Source organism: Gavialis gangeticus, unplaced genomic scaffold, assembly GCF_001723915.1.
Source record: "Gavialis gangeticus isolate Ggan-Ray unplaced genomic scaffold, GavGan_comp1, whole genome shotgun sequence".
Lineage (NCBI taxonomy): Eukaryota > Metazoa > Chordata > Crocodylia > Gavialidae > Gavialis > Gavialis gangeticus.
This window is the reverse complement of record NW_017729030.1, coordinates 31,181,733-31,204,828: the sequence shown is the minus strand read 5'-3', so window position 1 is coordinate 31,204,828 and position 23,096 is coordinate 31,181,733. Positions and strand designations below refer to the sequence as shown.

The 23,096-nt window shown below is 45.0% G+C and overlaps 1 protein-coding gene across 1 annotated transcript in view; it reads right to left on the bottom strand.

The window, feature by feature from the left end:
* The window catches only part of HSPA4L (heat shock protein family A (Hsp70) member 4 like), a 45,365-nt gene that overhangs the window by 21,625 nt on the left and 644 nt on the right, over window positions 1-23,096 (bottom strand). Inside the window, exons 2-11 of the mRNA XM_019522078.1 lie at window positions 17,537-17,594; window positions 14,701-14,841; window positions 11,353-11,475; window positions 9,214-9,313; window positions 7,554-7,687; window positions 6,323-6,567; window positions 6,169-6,245; window positions 2,355-2,506; window positions 1,294-1,400; window positions 696-829 (exon numbers count right to left, since the gene is read on the bottom strand). Of these exons, the coding sequence (XP_019377623.1) occupies window positions 696-829; window positions 1,294-1,400; window positions 2,355-2,506; window positions 6,169-6,245; window positions 6,323-6,567; window positions 7,554-7,687; window positions 9,214-9,313; window positions 11,353-11,475; window positions 14,701-14,841; window positions 17,537-17,594 (1,271 nt within the window). The remainder of the gene's footprint in view (window positions 1-695; window positions 830-1,293; window positions 1,401-2,354; window positions 2,507-6,168; window positions 6,246-6,322; window positions 6,568-7,553; window positions 7,688-9,213; window positions 9,314-11,352; window positions 11,476-14,700; window positions 14,842-17,536; window positions 17,595-23,096) is intronic.

Sequence of the window (23,096 nt, the reverse complement as noted above, 5' to 3'; positions counted from 1 at the left end):
CCAAGATGAACGTGGGCCAGCAGTGTGGGGAAGCAGTCAGGACAGCCAACTATACCTCGTCATACATCCACAGATGCATCTCAAGCAGGTCCAAGGAGGTGATCCTCCCCCTCTATGCGACAGTTGGAGTACTGCATCCAGTTCTGGACACTGCACTTCAAGAGGGATGTGGACAACATGGAGGGTCCAGAGGAGGGCCACTTGCATGATCAGGGGTCAGCAGGGCAGGTCCTACAAGGAGAGGTTAAGGGATCTGAACCTGTTCAGCCTCCACAAGAGAAGGCTGAGGGGGGGGATCTAGTGGCTGTTTACAAACTAGTCAAGGGGACCAGCAGGCATTGGGGGAGTCCCTGTTCACCTGAGCACTACCAGGAGTGACTAGAAATAACAGTCACAAGCTGGCAGAGGGTAGATTCACACTAGATATCAGGAGGCACTACTTCACAGTCAGGACGGCTAGGATCTGGAACCAACTTCCAAGCTAAGTGGTGCTGGCTCCTACCCTGGGAGTCTTTAAGATGAGGCTAGATGCACACCTCACTGGGGTCGTTTGACCCCAGTACTCTTTCCTGCCATGGCAGGGGGTCAGACATGATGATCTGCTCAGGTCCCTTCCGACCCTAGAAACTATGAGATAATTAAAAAAAAAATTCATGAAATATTATGAAAAATATTTTCCTATAGTGTAACCTTACCTATCCTGGTATCAGGATAAGGCACTTCATGTGGGTTAGTATAATATGCCTCCAGATCAAATGGTTCTCTCTTGTGGAACGTAATCACTTTTGAGAATGGAGCAGCATGATTCTTACTAAAGACTTCACATTCCCTAAGAAAAAAGAAAGCAAAGGAGTGTTAAGTCAACCTGAGCCCGCTGAGTTTATTACAACAAATATATTAGTTGGGGGCACATACAACTCAACTAATGAAATGAACTATTTCAAGAATTTGCTTCGACTCAGAAATTACTAAATAGAATTAAAACTGGATTTGAAGATTTAATACTAAAGCTGGACCACAACTGGATGGTCATGAACGTACACTAACAACATAACTTCAAAACCTTTTTAATGTATGTCATTAAAGAAAAAAGAAACAATTCTGTGAGTAAATGAGATTTCTAGTGAGTAAAAGATCCTTGGAAATACGCAGCGCATTAGTCAGTCAAACTTGCAAAGGAAAAGATTCATGAAGATTAGAACACAAAAGACAGGCTGGATAGATTAAGTTTAAATTACTTTCAGCATCATGGTACAGAATTTTCATAGGCTTTTACTTTCAAAGTAAACTTACCCTGTTCCTTCCTCATAAGAAGACTTCCATCTTAAAGTTATTGAATAAGGAACAACATCTGTGATGGAAAACTCACGCACTTTAAATGCTGGGGAAAGAATTGCACACTGGAAAAAGATCAGAGTTTGATTACATATATAGCTTAGCATGAAAGTACATTGTGTTTTACAGAAGAACAGCAAGCCTATAGTGTGGTGACTTTGGTTACTAAAGAACATATTTTTATTAATTACAGACAAACCCTGAAAGTAGCTTTTATTAAGCATTATCAATTATGTTGAACTGCTACAAAAGCCCTAAGAACAGGAGTCAAACGTATGGTCTAGATCACATCTGGGCTACAGAGCTATTGCACCCAGCCTGTCAGGCTAATGGAAGTTGGTGGGTGGGACTTGTGGGTGTGGCTTGCCACAGAATTTGGGGCCCCTGGGTCCCAGTGGACATGGCTCTCAGTTGTAGGGGTGCAAATGAGGGCTATACAAATACAGCTGGACACGTGCTTGACCCTACCACTGCCATCAGACCTATGGATCCAGTTTGGACAGAGCCCTAAGGTCCAGATCCAGCCCCAAGTAAGTCTGACACCTCTGCTCTAGAGTATTGGGTTAAATCTGTTTAGTAATAGTAATGCTTAGAATTTCCTTGGTGATGGCTAACCAATGATCAATATGCATCTTAAACACTGATGATGCTTTTGAACCACTACGTAAGGCCCATCCTCCAAATTTAGAGCAACTAGTACAGAGAAGCTATAGATAAGTCACTTGGTTATCAAAGAAGTCTGTTACAGAGCTCACGTGAAAAAGCAACCCAAATCTAAAAGACCATCCATTACTGCTCAGGTAGCAAAAAACAAAACAAAAACACCCCCACACACCAAGCTTGTGATAACTGGCATGCTATTTCCCTTACCAATCACTGAGAGCCAAGTGTGAATTCTTAATACAAATACCATAACCCTGGCGTAAGAGACTAATATAAAATGTAACCTTCCTTGGTTTTGATTAGTGAATGGCTTCCAGCAGTGTTGTAATGAACAATAAGACTGTAAATGACCATACCTGCAGTGCACAACCTCTTGCAACAGCTTCATCGGCATTCAATGTGGTGCTTATATCTTTACAGAAGTACTTAGAGATTTGTTCCTTCACTGCAGGGATTCTAGTAGCTCCACCTACAATTTCTATACCATATATGTCTTCACGTTGCAGTTCTAGAAAAGATATTACAGCCATAAGTTAAAATGTTAACCTCAGTAATCAGAAGCTGACCTTTTTTGCCATGCAGTTTTAATACAGCAGAACCTGGATTATTTGTATTTGTATTGGGCTGTTTCACAGCCTATTTACTTCATCACAATCTGTAGAAAGAAGGACAAGCCCTGTAGCTGTTTGCTGCAGCTCTAACTTCAAAGGGCATAATTTCTTCACTCAACATCAGCAGTGCCATATAGCTGACTGAGGAAGTGGCACCCTTTGAAATAAAGCTGCACTAATCAACTAGAACTTTAGCAGTCCTGCACAACTGTTTGCTGTGGTTTTATATACCCTGGCAGCTCACAAGCCCTCATCTTTGCAAAAGGCTTCAGAATCTAACCCTATAAAGCACTGGTGACCCCCAGTTAAAGCAGTGGGCACCCTGGGGAACTCGTTGATCCCTGTTGACTGGTTGATCGTGGAGACTGACAGTCAGTCAATCTCAGTCTGGTGGGGGGCTGAGTGCACATGCACATGATTAACTGTCAGAAGCTCTGGATCAGGAGTGGTGGGACACGTGTGGGGTGGCTGGGACAGTCAGGAGCGGTGGGACATGTGGCTGGACTGAGCTGCGCCCCCTGCCACCGGGGCTGGGCCGGGCAAGTGGGGTGATCCCCCTCCACGCCCTGCAGTGAGGGAGACTGGAGCAGGGTTGGAGCCTGAGCAGCTTGTCCAAGGGCATGGGGGAGCTCCCATGCTGCACACACCCCACCAGAGGCCTGAGGCCCACATGCCCTCCTGATCTGTGTGCAGGGCAAAAGGCAGCTGCCACTGCACACTGAGCTTTGCGCCCCAAGCCCCACGCACACATCAGGGTGCATATGCAGCAGAAGGGAAAGCTAATGAGGCTTAGCCGCTGCCCCCACCCCAAATGCAGGGCAGAGGTAGGGCTACAAGAGAGCCTGGCCGCAGCCTTCCAGCAGCTGCAGCAGGGGTGGGGAGGGGTGCGTGCGCAGCAGTGACAAGCAGAGTGAGGCAGGGGCAGGCCCTGCACAGCTGGGGCAGGTGCAGGACAGAGCCCAAGTGGCTTGTTCACAGGGTGCTTGAAGCCCGGGAGGGCACGGGAGGAGGGGGGAAGCATGTGCCCCTGAATCCGTACCCGAGACAGCCTGGCACTGCCCTAGCCCTTCTCCAACGCAGCTCTTTGGCCACGCAGTGGCGGAGCTGCGAGTGGGGCTACAGGCACCTGAAAATTTGCTGTAGCCCCCTGACCCCATCTCAGCACTGCTGCTGCCACCACCAATGCCCAGCCAAAGAGCTGTGCTAGAAAGAGCCTGGTGCTGCCCCAGCCCACACCACGCCGCATGTAGATCCAGAGGTATGCACCCCCCACCAGGCGGTATGCCCCCACCTCTCTGCATCCCCCAGACAAGCTGCTTGTGACTCTGTCCTGCGCCCACCCTGCCCATGCTGGGCCTGTCCCTGCTCCACTGCCTCCCTCCCCATGGCCCTTTTCCTGGCAGTGAGTGAGGGGGTACAGGGAAGGCAGATCAAAGCCCCAGTGGTGAGGAAGGGAGCAGGATACAGGTAGGAGCAGGGGCTGGGGGGAGTGGGGGACTAGCAGAGGCCTGGGCCCCCCGGGCCTCCACTTGTCCCAACCCCGGGCCCGGTGAGGACCTCCCCCAGCCCCTGCTCCTGCCTGTGCCCCACTCCCTCCCTCACCGATAGGGCTTCAATCTGCCTCCACCCCACCCCATGGTCCTCTCCCTTCCCCACACTTGCTGGGGAGGGGCAAGCCTCCAAATAATTTTTTCTCCCTCCACCTCAATCTGCACCCCTGCTCCTTTCCTACCCCCCCACCCCCACAGGTCAGACTGTGGGAAGAGACAGACGGACGGGAAGGAAGGAAGGACAGACAGTGTAGGGTAGATCTTGGGTTGCTTTTTAATTCAAAAAGTGATCTCCTACCCAAAAAGGTTGGAGACCACTGCTATAAAGTATCCAGGTTCTACTGTATTATACACCTTGGAATTCCCACCTCTTGGTAAATGAAATAGCTTTTTAGAGAACCTTTTCAAACCAAACACCTAAAATATTGTGATTAGCAATGAAAAACAAAATCACTAAACAAAAACCCCACCTTTATTACTTATCCCGTCCTCTTCTGAACAGCCACTACTCTAATTTTACATAGCACGTTGGAATGAACTGAAATACTAAACAAAATCTTTGGCCCTTCCTCAGGTTAAAGGAGTTCTGGGTTGTTACTCTAGAAGTGTAAAGCTCAAGACTAAGCCAAGATAATTACTTTACAGTAGTGAAATAAAATAAATCAACAAATTCCACCTCTACTATGTTTATGTGCATATGTAAAAATCAAGTTATTCTGACCAGTAGTGCCTGCTGGACCCACGTTTTCACCTTGGATGCCCCTCATCCATCCCACCCCAGGGCACAAAGTAGAACTTGTATGGATAATCACTTGAAGGAGGATTTTAAAGGAATGGCTTCTTTAATGAAGTTACTTCCAATTTCTGGCTGAAACACAGGAATACATATAAGCCAATTAAGATATAAGCAATTAATAATCTATATTTCTGCTATCAGTGTAGCAGTTCTAGATCATACTGATACAAAGTGAACTTAGGCAAGTCATTCCTTTTATAGCTTATTATAGTAGATGCTTTGCCTTTTAATTTCTTTGCTTCAGCTATGTAGTCCAGGGACTCAACCTCCAGCCAGCAGGGCTCCCTATGTGTCTGGAAATATGGCAGTGGGGAGCAGTGGCACAGCCCCCCTACTGCCAAACCTCTGGATCCACAAGGAGCCCGGGACTGCATATTACACTGGCACCTGATCCCAGTGTGCAGGGCTGGGCAGTGCAGGGGCAGCATGGCGCCCTCGGATCCAATCCTAGCAAGAAGTGGAGGCAGAGAATAGTACCGACACCCCTGGGACCCAATCCTGGTACATGAGGATAGGAGGGAGCAGTACCTGGCCCTCAGAGCCCTCTCTCAGTGCATGAGACAGAGGGTGTGGTGCTGGGTCCCAGGGCCTGATCCAACCTGCAGATAGACCCATGCCACTCATCTGGTCTGCTGGGCCAAAAGGTTGTGTACCACTGATCTAGTCCAAATTCAAGACATTTCATTTTTTTTTTCCTTCTATTTACTATGTTGACATTTGAAGTAGGTCAGAGAAGGAGCGTTTGCTGTCCCTTGCAAAAATTTATCTAGTTCTATACACAGCCCCAGAAAAAAATGCCATCTGCATATTCACGGTAAGACCAGGCTCTCCTCTCCAGGTCTCAGACTGCTTGCTTTTCACTGAGCACGTTCCCATTATAACCAAGCAAAATGTATGCAACCCCTGCTCCACAAATACCCATACATCATTTACTGAGCAGGATGAAAAAAGTTCTCAGTAAAATCAGAGTTGTGCAGTGCAATGAATAAAGGCAGAAACCTGATCAAGAATGCTATAGTTTCTAATATGACTCCACATAACATATACAAAAAACTAAATTCAACTGACATTTTAGCTGTCAGTACTTCTATTTGTAACTTTGATGGCAATCTTTTAATCATTTTTAATTTCAACATCTAGGATATTTACAGTAGCAGTTTTTGTATTAAGCCAAGCAATAAACATAGCACTTGATGCAACAACTTCTACTTACTAGCTTGATCCATTGCTGCTCTTAAGGGAGGCTCCACTCTAGCTAGAAGAGGAGCACATAACTGCTCAAACTGAGTTCTGTGGAAGAAAAGATATGTTACAAGCAGAACTAGGGAGCACTCTATTTCACTCATAGCAAAAGTAAGGCACAGTACCTATTCATTTTGCTGGAGACATCCAGGTCATTCATAAAGCATTCAATGTTGAGTGGAAGGTCAGAAGCATTAGCACTCATAAGTTTCCTTAGTTTTTCACATTCCTGATACAATCGTAGAACAGCACGAGCATTTTCTTTTACGTTCAATCTATATTTTGTCCTGAATTCCTCAGAGAAGTAATCTACTAAAACTTCATCAAAGTTTTTGCCTCCCAAGAAAGGGTCAAAGGCAGCAGCCAAGACCTACGTAAGAGTGAAGTGACAGACAGTCTTATTGTATTAATTGTTATTTAAACACACATGCACGTGTAATTTTATATTATACACACAGTCCCAAATTAGGAAAACAAATATAAAAACTTAAAATTGCTGATTTAATCCCAACTTAAATTCCCTACTTAAAGAGTTCAAGTCAGTTGCCCTCCCCTTCCCATCTGTGGATGGAAAAAAGGATCAGGTCAGATGGAAGAGATGATTCTGCAACTTTTCTGTTTATGGGACAGAAGTGAACACTGGTAATTCTAATGTAGAAAACATAGGATGTTAAGGCTCATTAACAACAACTACTTGGAGAGATTCCTTTGTTGTGTAACTAGACCTGCTCCTTCTACAGTTAGCTGAAGGAACAACGCCATGAAGAACAGTTATTTAATGGCCAGAGCAGCAACCAGCAATGTTTTCAGTTGCAGCAGCACAGGGTAAGCCCCCACTGCTGGACCACATATGATGTTGCCACTGGCCACAGGTTGCTGGTCCCTGAGCAAGAGGCTTTTTTTTAATTTTTGCCTACCATGATTTCAAAACCATTTACAGAAGACAGAAGATTATCTAGAAAGTTTTGTATTAAAGCCATCACCCTGCAGCTGGGTTTTGCTTGCGAGTGAGACTGAGTTATTTCCTAGTGTTTTGAGAGTTTAAAGCATTACACAGTGCCATACATTTTTCTTTTTTTCTATGTTTGCTGCATAGCACAGTAGGTAAAAGCACAGTTTTAAACACTTCATACTGTGGAGTTGGATTATCCAGAAAATTGAGCAACCAAAACGATGGTTATAACAACTACTCTGAATAATCAATGTTCCACTGTACAGTTTTGTACACATCACATAGCACATTTATCCAGAAAAATGCATTTCTGAATGAACAGCTTCCAAAGCAATGACTCAATTAACCAAAAATATCATTACAGCAGCAAGATGGAATTTCAATACATAGTGCTTTATATTTACCTTCAGTTTTCCTTTGTTAAAAGCACAGACTGAAACTTGATATGCAGAATGTCCCATATCTACAAAGACTACATTTCTTGGTTTTTCTTCCAAAGAAGGTAGATCCTGTTTATATATTCCATATGCCAGTGCAACTGTAAGAATCAGGTATCACAGGCAACTTAAGAGCATTTCCTTAAATGTTTTCTTATATTTAAATAATAGCATTGACAAAATATACTTGACTATTTTCTTCCTCCCAAAAATACCTCCTGTATCTGGATATTCTTCAATTACATTAACTCGGCTCAAGTGACCCATCAGGATTTGTAAAAATCAATTTAAGTTCATTGTTTTCATATTTGTTAAAACATTTTAAATAAAAGAAGCTGGTTGAGTTCTTCCTGTTTTGTAATCATGAATTGCTACAGAGCATTTTTTCACTTTTCCTCTGCAATTAATTTCCTGTTAGTAGACTTTAAAATATTACACAAAAATTCTCCACTAGAGAATTCTGAAACGTGCTCACTTCGGATGAAAAGAACCCATGGTCTGACTGACAGCCTTACTGCGAAGCATGTAGACTATAGGGGGCCTTTAATGATAGGACAGTATAGAGTTACTTGTATTTGCTTGACGACAGTTTTGCTAAGAACAAGAAAAGGAAATTAGCATGCGAGAGAATGCCAAAGTGTAAACCATTTTAGGGATTTCAGGTAAAATGTATGGATCAAAATTGGGATAAAGGTTGGAGGGTTGCCTGAAGTACATTTAGTGATTTCATGACAAGATTAATTTTAGACAAGATTAGGCATAGATAGGCTATAAGAATAGGCATATGAATATTAAAAGTAGCACCTTAGGAGGAACACTTTTATACTTTTCCCTCCAGATCTATTTTCTTTTTTTTGTATTTTAGCTAAGCAACAGAATATAAAAACTGGGTCCACTTTGGGGTTCTTACTCTTCAAGTTAAACTATTTCTTGCTGAATTGTCCACTCACAAGTGTATCTGGCACTCACTATTTAGCAACTTAAGTTTTTGAAACCTAGGTAAAAAAAAAAATGTTTCCCCTAACAGATTGGCTACCTGTTAGAGGTTTTTTAGGATTTAGGACTTAGAAACTGTTTAAACCTAGGTACAGACGTTACAGTTAATATGCGTTAAGTACACAGGAAGTGCTCTAAAGCCGTAACACAACAGACATTCACGACACTTAAAGCACTTTAAAAATGGTGGATCCCACTCTAAGTTAACCCTTGATGGATGTGGTTGACAAAGCACTTTAGATTACAGTGCTTTTTTGAACGTTTGCATAAAATCCATCATGCTTTAATGCAGGTTGCATTCTGCCGCCATCCCAGGGATCCCTCACTGGTTGGGTGGCCTGCTAGCCTCAGCTGGTGCTCGCCTGCTTCAGCTGCTTCACCTTTAATTAGAGGACCCAGCACAGGGAGTAGTTATTTTAACAGAGGTAATTTCCTTTGGTTTTCAGAAGATGAAAAACAGATACAAGTAACTTATGAATGATTTGATAGGTTAAAAAAACCCGCTAACCTTTTATTGTAACATCACTTATTTAATACAAGCATTGAAGAGTCAGCCTTACAACTTAAGATCTTATGCTGTAAGACAGTATTTAAACTTATTTTTAATTCCCTGAGGAAGTAGCAAATTTACCTGCTGTAGTCTCATTCATCAGTCTCAGACAGTTTAACCCTGCCACCTGTGCAGCTGCCATTACAGACCTCCTTTCAGCATCAGTGAAGAAACTAGGGACCTGTTTCAACAAAATTGTAGTACATTATGCTAATCTCATAGCACATCAGTTTTGATCCAAAGGGTTAAACATATCCATAAAACAAATGAAAAAACAAGACAGTCCCGTAAATTGTGAATGTTGGGGAAAGTTTATAGAAGCTATTTAAGTTAATGCAGTAGGCTGGTTCCACCTGTTCGAACTTTTACAAAACAAGTTTCACAATTACTCTCAAAAGAGAAAGAGAGAATCAGTACCATAGAACTGTGTATGTTAACATCCAGTGTTAACACCCAGACTCTAGATGACCAAGGTTTTTAGGTACAAACTAGATTTAAAAATTAACATTAAAAATTATTAACTAACATTAAAAATTATTAATAAGTTGTTTCTTGAATTCTTACATTAAAGCTTAGATGTTAGAAAGCAGTTAAGCTGATTTAGCTTTTAAGAAGGTATTGCAACAGTTACACAGCTCTGCAAATCACTACACCAGGCTTGCTCATCTGAGCCAACACTTGTCTACACCCCCCCAAACCCCTACATCAATAACAAATAACATTCTTCATAGCAGTTATAGTTCAAGTGTAATTTAGCATTGTTGGAAAAAATGAACCAAAAACACATACATAACCTAGTTTTTAGATATTATTCTGAAGTACTGTTATGCACTATAAAGAATGAAACTAAATATTCAATCACACCACAAGATACCCAGACAACAACCCCCAACCCCTGAACTATGCCTGGACACAGCTGTTTTCTCCACTCAGATATAGGTTGTACTGTATGAAATTAGGACTATATAATCCAACACTCAGTGCTGTCCACTAAAGTTTTTACTTGAGAAACAAGCATCTTCCAACACAAACTTGTACCAAATGAATGAATAGCACACTGGATTTTTTTTTTAGAGGTGCACCAATAGAGATTTTGGGGGCCAATACCGATGGCTGATTTTTAAGGAGGCATATCAGCCAATACTGATCTGATTTCCAATACAGCTGCATGTGGCTGGTAAGTCTGTTGTGGTGGGAGGGGAGGGAAGGGGCATCGGGGGGCAGATCAACACCCCCCATGGTGAGGGAGGAAGTGGGGGTGGGGTAGGTGCTGCCCAACTGGGGCAGGGCACGGGACGGAACACAGATCTACACGGGCAAGGGCAGGCTGCAGGCTGGGGTCGCACCGGGCTCTTCCTGGCGCGTGGTGGGGCTGGGACATGCTGCACTGTGCTCGGAGCAGGTGGAACTGGGGGTGCTATGTGGGAGCTACAGTGAAATGGATGGTGCCCCCCACAGTAGTCCGTCTTTCAGAGCCTCCACCACCTGCCCTGAGTGCAGCACAGCACAGCACAGCACAGCACAGCACAGCACAGCACAGCACAGCACAGCACAGCCCCTGCCCCCTCTCCTGGGAAAAGCCTGGCATGTCCCCTGGCCCCAGCTGCAGCCCCCTCTGCCCTATGCAGACACGAGGGCACCCCCCCCCCCGGTGCATGCAGAGGTGGAAGCCACTCCCCCTTCCTGTCCCCCGAATGAGTGTCTCCATCTCGTGGGGCGCCCCACCTGGGCAGTACCTACTCCAGCCCCAGCCCCACTCCCTCACCATAGCAGGGTGTTGATCTGCCCCCCAATGCCCCTTCACTCCCCCCTCCTTTTCCACCACACCATACTTACCAGCTTCACACAGCTCTCCAAGCTTCCGGGCTGTGCTCCTCACTGCCTGTGCACTGTGCGTGCACACACAGACATTTATTGGCCAAATTATTGGCCACTTCAGGCTGATTTCCAATATAGGCAATTTTCTTTATATCAGTGCCGATCTGATATCAGACTGATGTATTGGTACACCTCTAATTTTTTTTTTTTAAAGGATTATTCAATGAAGACTCTCTTCAACAAGAAAAAACTTTAGCAAAGACCTCATTTTTTTGTGAATGAGTAGCAAAAAATAAGTATTTTGTGCACTGCAGTATTTTTCAGTTAACGTGCAACAAAGGGTGGCCTAATCTATGTTTATGCATCCATAAGTACAACCTTTGGTAAAATGACAGAACTTACTGATATCACACAGTCTGCCACTGGCTTTTTAAGAGCATTTTCTGAAGTTTCTTTAAGTTTGGCCAGCAGCATTCCTGCAATTTGTTCAATTGCAAATGGTCTCTCCTCATCCAAGTATCGCACCTAAAACAAAGTTAAACATTTTCAGGACAGACGTGAATTTCACATTTAAAAGCTACAATTTATAGGATAAATCTTCTCAAAGTTTTGTCATCATTAAACCTTAAGTGAAACCAGATTCTCATTGTGTATCAATTAAAAAGCTTCTGCTGATTTTAGTCTACATTTTTCTTGGTAGGCTTCTTCCAAAACCTTATACAGGAGCTAAAAATAATCTCACCTATTCAGAGATGGGAGGGAGTCAAATACTCCACATGTATACAAGTCATGAAATACGCCAGAGTGTCCCAAAGGAATGGAAGTGGAATCTTTAATAAGTCACAAATTGTTTCCAGGTTTCAGCACATGTAAATTTCAAGTCTGCTACAGAGTAACATCTATGTTTTGTACTATGCTGTGAGCACAGGTGACCTTCAGTATCAGCTAATACAATGGTTGCATGCTACACACACTAGTGAGAAGCACTAGCTTCAGTCAAACTAGAGAAGACCTGTGGGTTGCAACCTGAAAGTGGGTCACAAGAATATTTGAAAGGGTCATAGATTCATAAATTAATTCCAGCCTGCAAGTAGCTGCCTGGGGAGAATGGAGGCAGCAGGTGCACATGCATCTGTGTGCACACATGCATGTAGCTGGCATGCAGCCAGGCAAGGTGGTGGGAGCAGGCCCAGCAGCTGGATGTATGCAAGTGTATGGGGAGTGGGGGTTGGAGGTGTGTGGGTGTGCAGATGCAGATGGAATGGGTGCCTGCTGTCACTAGGGGAAGGTGGCCAGATGCCGGGACTACGTCAGGGCATGGGGGGTGGGGGTATGTGCTTGCACCTCCAGCAGGAGAAGGGCCCTTCGGGGGCAATGGCATCGGGGCTGGTGCCTGTATTTGCAGGGGTGGGGCAGCCAGATGCTAACTGGGGTGGGGGAAGTCACTGTGACCAGGCTGACTGGCATATGCAGGAGGCCCAGCCTAGAGTAAGGGGGGTGCCCCAGGCTTCCCTTCCTCCCTCCAGTCAGTGCCAGGGCTGGACTCACTCTGCTGTCCCCCGCATGAGCCAGAGCAGCTGCAGCCACCACACTGCAGCAGGGCTGGGAGGGTGAAACATGGGGCTGTGGGTTGGGAGTGATGGGACACCAGCAGGGCTGGGAGGGACAAGGAGCTATGGACTGGGAGTGAAGGACACCAGCATGGTGAGGGGAGGTGGACAGGGGACTGTGGCTTAGAAGTGAGGGGCACCAGCAGGCCCCAGGAGGCTGTGGGTGGGGAGTGAGGGGCATGTGCAGGGCCAAGGAGCTGTGGGTCAGGACTTGTCAATGTTTACAAATGGGTCCTGGTACGAAAAAGGTTGAGAACCACTGAACTAGAGGGTTTCAATTCTTGCTGAATGTTTATAAACAGGGGTGACCAACTTGTGGCATGTGTGTTACAAGTAACACAGGCAACCTGTGTGACATATGGATGACTGGGGAGGGAGCAGGTAACAGTGGAAGACAGGACAAGAAGCAAAAAGCAGAACAGCAGATCAGGGAGGGAGCATACAGCTGAAAGCAGAGCAGCAGATTGGGCAAGGGAAAGGGATCAAAGTGGCACTCAGGGAGGTCCCAGGGCTAATTTGGGTCATGCCTGACAAAAAGATGGGCACCCACTGGTTTATAACAAACTATCATGCTAGTGTTTCTTGAATTTGGGTTCCGTAGATCCAAGACTTTAAAAAAGTCACATACTTTAAAAGACGCACACTATTTTATTCAAAGATATAAACAAAATTCATCGCTATGGACAAACCAAGTGAAACAACAAACATCCTAATATCATTGATTCTTAACTAGGGCGCCATAAGATCCTTTTAAGGGTGTTGTGGGACATCATACAGTATTAGCGTTAAGTGTGCAAACAACCAAACAGAAGTCACAGAATAAACCCAGAAATTTCAAACAGGAATTTGTGTGTCAAAACCCTTCTGATCTATCGCGGTCTTAGAGCAATTCTTGCATTGCAAAGAACTCAATTTTTCCACAGTCAAAAGAAAAAAAATGAAAGCCTAGACCTGGCATTTTCCAAGGGGGGCTTGAATCTAATGAGGGATAGCTTGAGTCTAAAAACATTGAAAACCATTGCTATATATAAACAAAAGCTATTAGGGAAAAAGAATGCTTTTATCATCTTCCTCATGACATAGCAAGCTTATGCGGAACCTGAATTAAGTCCTGGAACAACCTTCCAGAGTATCAGGTGCAAAACACATAATTATCTTTAAAATGGTTATATTTATAAGAAGGGATTAGACAAGGTATCTGTGACAGCAACAGAGTGGACTCTGACCCATGAGGTTCCTATCAGTCCCATTTTTCTCATACACAAGCTGCCACAGGTATGGAGGCTCTGGAAAACCCTAGATAATTCCTCTGCATCTAATCTATTTAGTTCATTACAGAGCTGGTGCAGTTAACTAGCTTTTCTTCATCAACCCAGAGAAGTTCAGAATTGAGACCACATAAAGAAGTGGCCCTCTCTACATGATGTATACAACACTAAGAAAATTCTGGCAGGAGAGTTCTCTCAGTAACAGGCGGCTGTTTTATTCCTGTAGTTAAGGTGCTGGGATAGAAGGGCCTTTTAGGTATCAAACAGAGGGTGGCATGATACAAGTGAAACAGTGCATTGTATGCACTAAATCCTAACCTACAAATACATAGACAGAAAGCTTAACACTTGAGGAATTAACCAACATAAGGAAACCATGTTTAACGCTGGAAAACTAAGATTCAAATCTATGACCAGCAACAGGAATTCCAACTACACAGAACTACGTTCAACCTTGTCTCTGACCATCACCTCAGGACAGGTAGCAGGTATTAGATATCAGCTGAAAGAGTACGAGATAAGATGCACACATTTTGGAAAGAAAAAGGATGACCCAATTCCTTATTTTTTTCTGTTGATTATACCTAGATACAGTCTTGATATTTTTTGAAAGTGGACACGTGTTAAGTTTATTTGCTCTTAACCTCATTTTCAGGACAACTTTGATTTTGTTACCAAACAGTAAGAGAGCACAAACTCATCTATTTACTTTCTCCCCCCAGCACAGGATGCATATGCTAATATCTAGTGCTCTTTACAATTTTAAGAAACAGAATAGGAAGTCTGATCAAGGGCCATATTTTGCCACAAATGGAAAAGTGTTTATATGATAACCACAGTTGAAGGTACTGCACAAAAGCTGTAAAACTTACCCTTACTCCTACACTCCCATTTGGCATCCTCTGAAGCTCATAGGGAAGTTTGATCTTTTCAGTTTGTACATAAGGATCATCAAATGCTCTTCCATGCAATTTTTTGAAGCCATGTATTGTATTTTTAGTATTTGTGACAATCTGCAGAAGAGAAATTTGTTTTCATTTACTGATATGAGATGTATGCTAGAAGACCACCTGGAAAAAAAGCCATCTACTTAGCTCAGGCTTAAAGCACAGAATCAGAACTGATGGCCTGAGTTCAAATTGTTCAGGACTGGTACCTTTTTCCTCATTTCCCAATGAAACATTTGTTAAGCATGGTGTTATTATTATACATGTCACTTGAAGACTCAAAATCATTTTTTTTAAAACCAAGAAGCAGGATACTAACGAAATTAATATAGTCTACCACTATGAAACACCATTATTTGGACACAGACACTAAACATGCCCGAACACAGTACTCCAATAACTAACTGCAACACTACACAAAGCTACTTTAAAATGATTATTTAAATCAATCTATTATTTCTAGTAAGTTCCAAAGCTAGAAGCTGCATTTGAGGGCAAATCCAAATTAGGATGGACACTCCCTTTAGCCAGTCTCTAGCCCCATATTTCAACCTAGTTAATTTGAAATATAAATTTTAAAGAAGAATGGATTCATTTGGTTTTCCTGGAATCAAGTTTTAGGCCAGCTGAAGTGCCCTATTACGAAGCTTGATAAATTTGACTTTCCTTTTACTACCAAAGCTTTACAGATGTAAATGAATATAAAAGAGAGGGCCCTTCTCTCCAGCAGAGACCAAGAGCTGAGTTCTACTAAGTTTTGTAAAACTGATCTGAGCAAAGCAGCCACCACTTCTATTAGAATATTTCTCACCCCTATATGAACTCTAATTTTTTGGCTCCTAGGAACAGAAGTGCCTGTTAAGCTTTCATAGATAGCTCACTTTCCAGGAAAAGAAAGGATAAAAATCTCTCCTCCTTGCCCTGGAGCTTTCTAGTATCATTATTTCCATTTCCTATATTATTGGTTGCTTAAGGGGGCTCTTCTCTGCCTTCTGGTGGTTAGGGGAGAGGAGGGGAGAAAAGCAGAGTGCACTTCTTCCTCAGTGATTAGCTCCAGGGAAGATTTTCTCTTGCTCACCGGATCAGCCACAAACATTATAAAAAATGTTAATTTTACTGCTGTTCAGAATTCTGAACAACAGTATTAAACCTGATGAGTCTTGTCCACTTCATTCTACTGCCTAGAAAAGCCACGAGCAGCACCAGAAGACATTAGAGTGGTACATATGCTCAAAGACAGCGCTATTTCAGTTTCACTTCAAAGGTTGTGTTTGCAACTGTAAGGGGCAGAAACTTCTCTAAATGAAAACTTAATGCCTTTCTGAATTTGAGGACTTCAACTTATACTCATCCCCAAGGGCAGAGGTGGGCAAAATACAGTCTGCAGGCCGAATCCAGCCTACGAGGCCATTCTATCCAGCCCGCAAGGCCCCTAAAAAATTTAGAAAATTAATATTGATCTGTCCTTGTTTCTTGTCAAATGCAACAGAAATAAGGGGCAGCAGAACCCAGGGGAATCCTAGTGGGCTCCTGCAACAGCAGGGCCTGCCTGGCCCTGCCCCCCGCAGCTGGAAGCCCCAGCAGGAGTTTCTGGCCCGGGACCACATGGCTGCCCCCGTGCTGCCGGAACCTTAGGTAAGGGGTGGCGGAGGACTCCGGGCAGGGAAGGGGCCCGGGGAAAAGCTGAGCCCAGGGAAAAGTGGCCCCTCACCTGTCCTGTGGCTGGTGCGCCCTGCTGCAGCCCACACAGAGCTGTCCTGAGCAGGCACAGGCAGACCCATGCGAGATGTGAGCAGCTGCAGCGTGGGGTGCCAGCCACAGGGCGGGTGAGATGCTGCTTTTCCCCGCGTTCCACACCAGCTTGTAACCTGCACCCGCTGCCAGCCTCGGCCCCATGCTGGCTCCGGGCTCACCTGTCACAGCTGTGCACGGCAGCAGCAGCTGTGGCCCTCGCACTTGCCACTCTGGGCAGCATTTGCTGCTGCTGCCCGCCAGGAGCTCACGCACTGGGCAGCACAAAGATGGCGGTAGCAAACGCTGCTCAGCACAGCAAGTAGGGGGGGGTCGGGGCTGTGCGCCACCCCCCACCTGTACTGTGGGGCTGCGAAGCGCTAGGAGTGAGCAGGTGCACAGGGCCCACACTGGTGTCCCAGGGCCAGCGCCAGCAGGGCCCAGAAAAGGGCAGCAGGGGTACAGGGTCCCAGCTGGCAGGGGCTCTATGGAGCCTGGCCAGCTCCCCCTTCTCCCTGCTGGTGCAGCTCAGCCCAGCTCCAAAGACCCCTGCCAGCCTGCGCCCCGCTCTGGGCCCCATGCAGGGCACTGGCCCTCGGACACTGGTCCCAAAACATTGGGACACTGGTCCCAAGATGGTGACCAGGGGGCAGGGCACCTGTCAAGGGGCGGGGCTACCCATGCAGCCCTCAACAGCTTGCCAAAACTGGGTAAGTGGCCCTCCACCTGAAATAGTTGCCTGCCCCTGCCCTAGGGGTGGATGAGGAGTGCAGGACAGCAACCTGCTTGTTTCCTGTATTATTCTCCTTTCAAGAGGGAATAGATATCCATTAACTCAAGACAATGTTATGATTAATTTTAAACAGAAATGAACTATTTACTAACTTTAAAAAAAAAAAGAGTGAAAAGGAGTTACTTTATACATTTAAAGCCCAGTTAGAATGTAAAATGGAATAAGATTTGTCAAACTTAACTTTTCTTAATTCAAAAAGAGGAGTCATTTGACAAAATAGATTTTAGATGCATTTACCTGGCTCTTTGCTGCATTGCCAATGGCTCGGGTTTTTGATCCTAGAGATATGCAAGCTCTAAATAAGAAAAGAAAGAAATTTATCTGCAACAAAAAGTAGTATCAGGGATAAAAAAAAGAATATTTACTTTGTAGCACTCCCTAAATAGTTTGAAAACACTTCAGTTCATTTTTATGATTTTGCTCTTTTATATTTAAAAATATGTTCCATTTAAGCATGACGCATGAAAATTTACAATGGAATTTTTTGGCACTTTACAGTTCAGTGAGGTTACAAACAGGTAGACCATCTGCTTCTCCTTAAAATTAATTTTAAAAAGAGTTTTTCAAAAGTCAGTCTATTCCATATTTCCCCTCCTTTGTAGTAGACTATCAGTTTTATTTTGGATGCTAATTTAGATTCAGAACAATTACATATGGTAAAGTTAATTTTTCATGGTGTATAAAGGCATTAGCAGCGCTTACTGAATTAATATGTTGTTTCTGACAAGAACCATAATAAACATACTTCAAAGTCAATCAGCCAAAATCAAGAAAAAACACATAGGGACCTCGAAAAGATAGCCAATAATACACTACTTACAAGGAAGCTGACATGTAGTAATCTAAAAGTTATGTTTCCTTTTCTGCTTCCTAAGAAAGGCTTTGTAGCAGTAACAAGTTGACACCCAATCAACCTAAAAGATTTCATGTTCCAGTAACAAAATATATTCTTTAAGATGTGATGCATTTGTTATGTCTTTTTTAGCAAATATTTGGCTCTAACACTTGCCAGTAGACCTCAAATACTTCATGAAGAAGGATGGTATTATTATGCCCCATTTACAGATATGGAAACTTGGGCACAGGGAGGGAGAGTAACTTGGACCAAGCAGCTAGGAACTAAACTCAGGTGTCATGTAACTCAGTCTACTGCTTTACCAATAACAATACTGTGGCTGTTCTCCTGCCTTCTCGCTTCTTCTCAGGAGAAAGCTGTATGTCACTGTGATGTTATCTTGCAGTCTCCTCTGATGGATTGTATTAAACCACGTGATAATTAAGCCTAAGAAAAATTCTACAGACAACCTACATACATACATACCACTAACATTTATTATTTTAAACCATGAAAAATAGTTTACCTGTTTGAACTAGGACTGAACTAGTCAACATGCCCTGAAGATGTTTATGATTAGTATACAAATGTTTGAGGCATGTTTGAGTATGGAAAAGAAAGAACTTGTATGAGAATACTTAGGGTGGTTGTGAACTGGCCACATGGGTATTAGTTATGATTTACTCTTGGTATTATAGCATTTATACTTAAGAAATGATTTCCATTTTTCTGTTAAGAGGCAGTATTAAATTCTGTCGATGAGTTTTAAAGCAGTGGTTCTCAACCTTTTTCATACCAGGACCCATTTGTAAATGTTGATGACTAATCTTGACCTAGTGAACCTCACTGCCCCCCACTCCCAGGCCGCAGCCCTTCAGTTTGTGGGGCAGGAGATGGGTGTGGGGGCCGGGGAAGGGGGGCCCACAAGTAGCCCCATGCAAGCTGGAACTCTGACATCTTGCAAGGGAAAAGCCACAGTCTCCCATGTTTTTCTCTTTTAAAGAAGAAAACATTTTAAAAATTTGCTTGCAACCCTTTCATATATTCTTGAGTCCCATTTTTGGGTTGCAACCCATAGGCTACGAAACACTGCTTTAAAGTTGCAAATCAGAAGGTACTGAGCAGGTGTAAGAGTTGCTCGTTGTGGGTGGCTACACGCGAGCATGGAGGCTGCTCCGATGCACTGCAATTAGTGCAACAAAGCAGACTTGATTAATCAAGTCTGATTAATACTCCACAGCTGGAGTACTGTGTCCAGTTCTGTGCGCCCCATTTCAAGAGGGATGTGGACAACATGGAGAGGGTCCAGAGGAGGGCCACCCGCATGATCCGGGGACAACAGGGCAGACCCTACAGTGAGAGACTGCAGGACCTGAACCTATTCAGCCTCCACAAGAGAAGGCTGAGGGGGGACCTGGTGACCATCTATAAATTCACTAGGGGGGACCAGAAGGGTTTGGGGGAGACGCTGTTTCCCCTAGCGCCCGCTGGCATAACAAGGAGTAACAGGCACAAGTTGATGGAGAGGAGGTATAGATTGGACATCCGCAAAAACTACTTCACAGTTAGGGCGGCTAGGAGCTGGAACCAACTTCCAAGGGAAGTGGTGCTGGCCCCTACCCTGGGGGTCTTTAAGAAGAGGCTGGATGCCTACCTGGCTGGACTCATTTGAGTCCCCTTTCTTGTTTTGGGGTTTTGTTGTTCTCCCGCCCTGCCGGGGCGTCGGGCTAGAAGATCTACTAGGTCCCTTCCGACCCTAAATCTATGAAACTATAAGTCTGCTAGAGCATGGTAATTACCATGCTCCAGCCAGCCTCTGCCTCCCCTGTATCAGCGTCCCCATGTTTCAAAATAGAGGCAGGGGTGCTTGCACTAAGTCTCATCAAATGAGCTTTAATTCAAGTGCCCCTGCTACCATTTTGAAGTGCGGGGATGCTGATATATGAGACCCTGTGGCGCTGATACAGGAGACCCCACAAAGCAGTTTGGAGGGAGTGTCAGCGATATGGAACAACACGCATAAATTACTGGATCAATGTCAGGGGAAGTCCCCCGCTCCCCAACTACAGACACTGTGGCTACGCATTCAAGGTAGGTGCGTGTGCAGGAGTGCGTGCATTTCCCGCCTACCAAGCATTCAGTTCAGAACTTGGGGTGCACCAAAGATTTTTTGGGCCTACACCGATGACCAATTAACAAGCCATACCAGCCAATACCAATTCAATTGCTAATATGCAGCCTGGCAGCTTGAAGAGCAGCATCCAGCTGTTAAGTATGGTGGGAGGGAAGAGGCATGAGAGGGAGGCAGATCAAGACCCCGACAGTGAAGGAGAGAGTGGGGCTGGGACAGGAGCAGGCACTGTCCAGTCAGGGCAGGGAACAGGATGGAGCTGCAAGCAGCTTGTTGGTGGGGGGGAGGGATGCAGCTGCTCCTGCCACTGCGCATACCCCCAGGGGAGGAATGAGGGGGGAGGGTGCCCCCTGGATCTGTGCACAGGCAAGGGTGGGCTGCTGCTGCAGACACAATCAGGCTCTTCCCAGGGCTGTGCATGGGGCAGACGGTGACAGCACTAAGAGTGGGGGCTACAGCCCACCCCGTAGCCCCTGCTCCCAGCACCACTGCTGCCCACCCCAGACAAACCCAGCCCAACCACCCCACCAGGAAGAACCCAATGTAGCCAGCAGCCCACCCTCACCCCACATACAGATCTGGGGGGCACATGCTCCCCCATGTCTCCCCTGGGGGTGCATGCAGTGGCAGGAGCCCCCCCCCCCCCAAAAAAAGCCACTCGTGGCTCCATCCTGCACCCTGCCCCAGCTGGGCAGTGCCTGCCTCAGCCCCACCCCACTTACTCCCTCTCTGTGGAAGCCTTGATCTGCCCCCCCACACCTCTTTCCCCCAACTGACTTACCAGCCAGATGCTGCTCTCCAAGCTGGCCATGTGCATGCTGCAAGAGCACACATACCGGCAGCAATTACTGGCAACATTACTGGCCACATCAGCCAAAAAAAGTCAATTGCCAATAATGTCAATTTTCATTTTACCAGTGCTGATACAATATAGATTGATATACAGATGCACCTCTATTCAGAATGTTTTCAAGATGAGCAAGAAAACTCCAAGAGCTGCCAGTCCCGCTAAGACTTAATGCTGCAGAAACTGTTGAGCTAATGACATCCCTGCTTTACATATCATTGGTAAGCACTTTATTTTCAATCCTTGTTTCTATTCTGTATGTGCTGAAGGTTTGCATACATATTAGTAACTCCAATAAAGTCACGGCTGGAATGCTAATGAACCACATTCCTCAGTTACAACATAAAAAATTTGAGACAGGCTGGTAAAGAATATTTGTCCCAACTGTAGTCTAAAGCAGTGGTCTCCAAAGTGGGGTGCGAGAAGAAAATATTAGAACTTTTTATATTTTTTTTTCTCTAAAAAAATAAGGAAGAAATTAAGCTTTACTAATATTTAATATACAGGTTGACACTGGCGCCCTCACTCGGTCCACATGTCAGACAGTCACGTCACATACAGTACGCAAGGTATCCTGAGGGAAGAGTGGGAGTTCCACAACACGGAGGTACAGTGTACAGTGGTCTCCAAACTTTGTACAGTGTTACACTGAGTAGTACATGTATATAATTTATAAATAAATAAATATACATATATTGGGGGTGCGTGCTCAAAAATTTTTTACTGATAGGGGTGCGCGATCAAAACAGTTTGGAGACCACTGGTCTAAAGCAGAGGTTTTCAACCTTTTTGTTCCAGGACCCATTTTTAAACATTGATGGTCAGTCCCAACCCAGTACCCTTCGCTTCCGACCCACTACCCCCTACCCCCCTGTATGTGGGGCAGGGGGTGGGTGTGTGAGGCATGGGAAGCTGGAGAGCAGCGTCTGGCTGGTAAGTTGGTTGGGGGGAAGGGACGCAGGGGGCAGATCAAGGCCCCCACAGTGAGGGAAGAAGTGGGGTGGGGCTGAGGCACCCTGCCCCAGGGAAGAGCCAGGATGGAAAAGCCTGCCTCAGCCCTTTCATATATTTTTGTGACCCACTTTCGGGTCGTGACCCACAGGTTGAAAAACACTGGTATAAAGAACTTACTCCTTCACATCTTCAAAACTAGGGCTTTACCTCCACTTAGATATAAAGGCAAGCCTGAGCTGCCTTGCTTACATTAGAATTTAAACCCCTTTAGCACTTGCTAATCCATGAAGTAAAGCACAAATGCCACGGTTTTGGAACATCCATTTGGGAACTGATGCTGACGTACCTTAAGGAAGTGTTTAGTTAGCATGTGTTACCTAACACCCTACCTTTCAATCCTCCTTAGAAGCAGCCGAGACACCGAGGGCTTCTAAATTCACAGGGCCCTTTTCTCAGTAAGCTATACTCCAGGAGCTGTAGTCTAAAACAAGGTCAATCGACTCAGTGAGGCTTTGGGCTAGCTATGGAAAGCCTCCACACATTGAGATTTGCGCCTTTAGGGAACTTGCTTTCTATTATTTTGCTCTGAAAGGAAAGCATTTCTCCTAAACCTTTACCGTGCTACTTCTGAAGCATGCCAAGAATCAGCATAAACATACTAACACTGTACCTCAGGGATTGTAACCTCTACAAAAAGCAGCTCACCGAGTTCAGTTTATAGGAAGCATCTCCGCGTGCCTCAGTAAGAGGCGCCTGCTGGACACCCCCTCCCTCTCTAACGTGGCCTCAGCTGGGACCGAGCAAATTCTCCGTGCTAGAACAACATTCGCCTTCACCCCCTCAGATGCCCGTACAAGTAGGGCAGTGCCAAGGCGCGCACAGCACCCCCAAAACACTCTGCAAGGAAAAGTCATTTCAGCACGAGCCAGGGCTGGCTACACGGGGTTAAGCGAAGCCACCCCAAGGCAAGAGCTGCTTCTTAAGTACGTCTCTTACACCGCGTCTTAAGTGCTGCTTGTACCCCCCCCCC